This window comes from Peromyscus eremicus, chromosome 7, assembly GCF_949786415.1.
Source record: "Peromyscus eremicus chromosome 7, PerEre_H2_v1, whole genome shotgun sequence".
Classification (NCBI taxonomy): Eukaryota; Metazoa; Chordata; class Mammalia; order Rodentia; family Cricetidae; genus Peromyscus; species Peromyscus eremicus.
Genome location: NC_081422.1, coordinates 33782208 through 33787990, shown reverse-complemented (window position 1 = coordinate 33787990; position 5783 = coordinate 33782208). Strand labels below are relative to the sequence as shown.

Sequence of the window (5783 nt, the reverse complement as noted above, 5' to 3'; positions counted from 1 at the left end):
TTTTTTTAATTTTTATTTTGCAATACAATTCAGTTCTACATATCAGCCACGGATTCCCTTGTTCTCCCCCCTCCTGGCCCCCTTACTTTCCCCCCAGCTCACCCCCCATTCCCACCTCCTCCAGGGCAAAGCCTCATTGCATGAGTCAGCTGTTTGAAACCTGGGGCCTATGCAGGATCGCTTGGCTCGGCCTGGGAGGAGGGGACTGGACCTACCTGGACTGAGTCTACCAGGTTGATCTCAGTCCGCAGGTACCCACTCTATTAACTTTCTCCTTTTAAACTTCTGACAAGAAAATGAATGCAGGAAATCATTCCACAGTAACTTTCTTCATCCTGGCTGGGCTCTCAAAGCAGCCAGCTCTCCAGCTGCCCCTCTTCCTCCTCTTCCTACAGGTCTACATCATCACAGTGGTGGGCAATATGAGCATTATCATGCTGATTTGGTTTAGTTCTCACCTGCATACTCCTATGTACTATTTCCTCAGCAATCTGTCCTTTATTGACCTCTGTCATTCCACTGTCATTACCCCCAAAATGCTGGAAAACTTTGTGAATGAGAGGAACTTCATCTCTTACCCTGAATGCATGACTCAGCTCTGCTTTTTCTCTTATTTTGCTATTGCAGAGTGTCACATGTTGGCTGCAATGGCATATGACCGCTATGTTGTCATCTGTAACCCTTTACTTTACAATGTCGTTATGTCTCATCATCTCTGCTTCTGGCTCACAGCGGGTGTTTATACTTTGGGTTTTATTGGGTCATCAGTTCACACAGGTCTCATGTTGAGACTCATTTTGTGCAAGGCCAATGTTATTAACCACTACTTTTGTGATCTCTTCCCACTCTTGGAACTGTCTTGCTCCAGCATATATATCAATGAATTATTTATTCTTTTCCTAAGTGCAGTAAACATCCTCACTCCTACCTTGACCATCTTCACTTCGTATGTCTTCATCATGGACAGCATCCTGCACATCTGTTCCACTGAGGGCAGGTCTAAAGCCTTCAGCACCTGCAGCTCCCACATCTCTGCTGTTGCTATCTTCTTTGGTTCTGCTGCATTCATGTACTTACAGCCATCATCAGTAAGCTCAATGGAACAAGGGAAAGTGTCATCTGTGTTTTATACTACTGTTGTTCCCATGCTGAACCCATTGATCTACAGCCTGAGAAATAAGGATGTCAAATCTGCTCTGAAGAAAACTCTAGACAGAAGAGTACATTGATGAAATGATTACATATTTTATTGTAAGTAGAAACAGGCCTTTGATCACTTTAGATATGTCATTGTTTAGATTAATTTTTTAAGATTTGGGAATATCTAGCCGGGCAATGGTGGCAAATGCCTTTAATCCCAGCACTTGGGAGACAGAGGCAGGTGGACCTCTGTGAGTTCAAAGCTAGTCAGTTCCAGGGTGAGTTCCAGGACAGCCAAGGCTACACAGAGAAACTCTGTCTTGAGAAAAAATTTGGAAATATGTACAACACTTTTCTATGTTATAGAGCTCCAGAATTCACCTTGTGTCAACATTTTTTGAATTGTATTGCAATAACTATACCTGAGGAGATATTAATAATTAAGTAAAAAGAACTTTAAGTTTTAAGGAAAAAGTTTTAATAATACAATGATAGAATAATTCTATGCTATTGTATTTCTATGTAATTTTTTTATTTAATTTGATACAACCAATAACCAAAATATTTCTAATCTTCATTATCAAAAATCAGTAAAATGAAATGATATATACTATGTTAACATATGTGACCCCTTGCTTTCTGACATCTTTATGTCCCATCTGATTTACTTGACTTTAGGAGTTCATGTATTGGTATGATTACACATTAGATTATATAGTGTACATACTTAGAATTCCTTTATGAACATTTGTTGTGATCAACCACTATTTTTTCAAAGATCACCATCCATTTCTGAAGCTGTCTTGCCCTAAGAAATCTTTCAATGAAGTGCTGACTATCTATTTTTCTACATTTAACATATTTGTCACAAACCTGACCATCTCTAGTTTGTTTATATTCTTTATTGTAAGTTTCCTCTTCATTTAGTCAACTATGGGCAGATTCAAAGACTACAACAAGCACAACTCTTACAGCTTGTTATATTCATGTACTTACATTCATGATCAATCAGTTTGATTGACTAAGGATATGTTTTGTCTGTATCATACAGCTGGCATTTAATACTTTGGCCATTTTGGTTCCTTATGGCTCTAACAACTGTCTGTAACTCTAGTTCTAAAGGATTCAAAACCATCTTCTGGTCTTTTTGTGCACCAAGATTGAGTGTAGGTATCATACATAAGAAAAATACACACATATAAATAAATAAATAAGTCTTAAAAAGAAAAGAGTCAACAAATACTTGCAAAGGTGTGGCAAAGAGGAACTCTTATTCACCACTGGTAGGAATGTAAGCTAGTTCAGCTATTATGGAAATTTATTTGGAGGTTTCTCAAATATTTAAAAATATAACTTTGGTAAGATCCAACAGTAGCACTCCTGAACATATAACCAAAGGCAATAGTATTTTATTCAACTGTGCAAATGACAAAATAATGAGATTACCATGAAAATGGTTGGATCTGGACAGCATCATATTAAGTGAAGTAACCCAGACTCAGTGCACCTCATGCCCGGTTTGTTGTCTATCTTATTATTTTTCTCTCTTTCTCACTTAGGTAGCAAAATCAGAGTTACAGATATGTGCATATTTTTTGCTTGTTTGTACCAGCATAAACCTTGTTTTTATCTTTATCTCTGGAAAAGAGCATTTAGATTAACAACCAGCCCCCAAAGTTAAGTATTAGATCATTCTCCAACCATAACATCATGACTCGAAAAACAAAAAAAAAAAAAAGAAAGAAAGAAAAAACCATCATGATTAATAAAATACAACAAAACTTTGATAAGGCTTACAGATAAATAGATGTATGTCTATGAATAAAACTTCTTCAGTGGCTTAGGAAGTAAAATGGTCATTTTATGGACAGACTTGTCAACATAACTAAAAGTCATAAAATAGAATAGGGTTTTTAATGAAGTACAGCTATCAAAGACTTATACATGGTAAGAAAATCAAACACTTTGTTCAATGGAACAACTGTTTATTATTTTAAATTCTCTAGTCCTAGTATAAATAAGATATAATTGTTCAGGGTGTGTTCTGGCTTGTTCAAACCTGTTCATCATAATGTGGCTTGTCAAGGAATAGCAATGGCTAGATGCTTGTAGGAAATGCAGTTTTTATTTAAATTTCGTTCTTCATTTTACATATCCACCACAGACCCTCCTTTAACCCCCTCTTCTTGCTCTCCCCGCCCCCCAACCCCCATGCACTCCTCTAAAAGGGCAAGGCTGCCCATGGGGAGTTAAAAAAGCCTGGTACATTCAGGTGAGGCAGGACGAAGCCCCTTCCCTCAGCATCAAAGCTGAGCAAGGTATCCCACCATAGGGAATGGGTTCCAAAAAGTCAGCTGGTGCACCAGGTGTTATTATTCTGACCTGCCCCTTGGGTACCCATCCAGCATCCTGACACCATCTTATGTAAAGTCCCCTTTAAGGAAAAAACTCCTTCTGCTTCACTCTTTCTCTTTCTCTTCCCTCTCACCAGAGGTAGCAAGCACTTCCCTCCCTCCCTCCCTCCCTCCCTCCCTCCCTCCCTCCCTCCCTCCCTCCCTCCCTCCCTCCCTCCTCTCCGTCTCTGTCTCTGTCTCTGTCTCTCTCTCTCTCTGTTTCTGTCTGTCTGTCTGTCTCTCTTCAATAATAAAAATTCACGTGGATGTCACGTCTGCCTTGTGAATAACTTACCACAGTGTCATGGTGCCTTCTGCCTTACCCGAATAGTGCATCTCATCAGCTGTGGGGCACCTTGGTCTAAACTCATGAAAGATTCTTGGCTGTTTCACAACATTAACATCAGGGATGGAGCCTTTATCTAGTAACTGATGGAAGCAGATGCAGAGCTTCAGAACTCCAGTCAGAAAGGGAGAAGGGATTGTATGAGCAAAGGTGGTCAAGATCATGATGGGGAAATCTAGAGAGAAAACTGAACCAAGCTTGTGGGAACTTATGAGCACTAGACCGACAAATGTGGAGCCTCCATGGGACCAAACTAGGCCCTCTGCATGTGGGAGACAGTTGTGCAGCTTGCTCTGTTTGAGGGGCTCCTGGCCAGGGATGAGGAAATGCAAATTTTTAAGACTCATCAACCTGATTGATTACAGTTTGGTTGTTAGTACATATACTGAATGTGTGTAAATATTTGCCTGTAATTTACAAGTTTCTGATGATAGAAACGTTTCCTCTTTTTTATTAGTATTGTCTCTCACACACATATACAAATATGTATAACTACAACCTTCTGAGTCTGTTTTTTTTTATTTGTGAGTATGTGGTTTCAGGGCTAATCACTTTATATTGGATAACCAATTAGGAGATGATACCTGGAAGATGATAGTCTTCATCCCTTCGGCAGTCATTTGTTATCTACAGTTATTTGTCTAGAGATGGGACTCTGTGAGATTTCTCCCATTCTGCATTAACATTTCTACTGATATTGCCATTTTTTCTGACTTTGCATATGCTACTATTTCTGGAAAAGTATGTTGCCCCCAAGACTTTCTAGTGTTCTGGTGCTTATAATCATTCTGCCTCCTCTTTTCTTTGTTCCCTGAGCCAAAAATACAGGAGCTGTGATGTAGATTTATATATTGGGACTGAGCTCCCAGGATCAGTATATCTTCGTATTGTGTCTTGTTGTGGTTTTACGAGATGGTTTCTATTTGCTTTAAAGAGAAGTTTCTTGGTGATGGTGATAACTACACTTACCTGTGTGTATAAAAATAAGATTTAGAGTGTAGTAGGAATTATACTGCTCTAGTAGAGTGACATTAATGGACTCTATACTAAGGTCCACAACCTCACTATCCTCAAGATGTCAGCTAGGTTCTGGTATCAGTAATGATTTCCTTCCTGTTGAGTTGTCCTTAAGCACAAGCAGACAATTATTGGTTATTGTCAACATGTGAATACCACTATTGTACATTTAGAGGTATCTTGAATGTTGGATCCTTGTTTTGGTTCATAGGTGCCACAGCTGGGTGGGACTATTAGTTATTTCCCTGTTTTGGCAGCTTATACTCTATTATCCGCTACCAAGTAAGCTATACTGCAAGAAAGACGTTTTTAGATTTGATCCAGCTAGAATAATCTAAGTCCTGTGTCCTAGGTAAATGATCTCTTCAGCAGTAGGGGCCTACATTCAACCTCTGAGAGGCAACCAAGGGCAACAGCAATAGTCTATATTGTCCTAGGATTATTTGGACTAGTCTGACCAACCATTTGAAAGAGGTGTCTCATTCCTGGTACTTTTTTTTATTACTATTATTATTATTATTATTATTATTATTATTATTATTATTATTTTATGGTTCTTGTGGGGAGCACTACTACCCAAGGTGGCATAATTTCCACAAATATGTGTGTGGTGGTGGCGGTGGCGGTGGCGGTGGTGTGTGTGTGTGTGTGTGTGTGTGTGTGTGTGTGTGCGCGCGCACGTGCGTGCACATGTGTATGTATCTATGTATACTGATTTGTATTGTGTATAATTTAGACACATATAAAATAGTGGTTCTCTGGTTCTCTGAGGCTTTATCACAGAGCCTTAGAATCATCTGCCCCTCCTCCCACCCTCTGTCCCGACCTCCCTCCCCCTCTCCAGTTGGATCCCCACCTTCACTTCATTTTTCTGACTTCCTGAATTT

General features: G+C 39.4%; 1 protein-coding gene across 1 annotated transcript; it reads left to right on the top strand.

Moving 5' to 3' along the window:
* Positions 1–296: 296 nt before the first annotated feature.
* On the top strand, positions 297–1328 carry LOC131914666 (putative olfactory receptor 8G2). Its single transcript, XM_059267253.1, has 2 exons — positions 297–1220; positions 1299–1328. Exons 1-2 carry the CDS (start codon positions 297–299, stop codon positions 1326–1328), a joined length of 954 nt encoding a protein of 317 aa, XP_059123236.1.
* The last annotated feature ends 4455 nt before the right edge of the window (positions 1329–5783 follow it).

Bases quoted from the DNA above. Each gene is read 5' to 3' on its own strand.
- LOC131914666 (XM_059267253.1), top strand. From the start codon at position 297: ATGAATGCAGGAAATCATTCCACAGTAACTTTCTTCATCCTGGCTGGG. The intron at 1,221-1,298 runs GTACATTGATGA...GTCATTGTTTAG, and splicing joins AGAAAACTCTAGACAGAAGA to ATTAATTTTTTAAGATTTGG.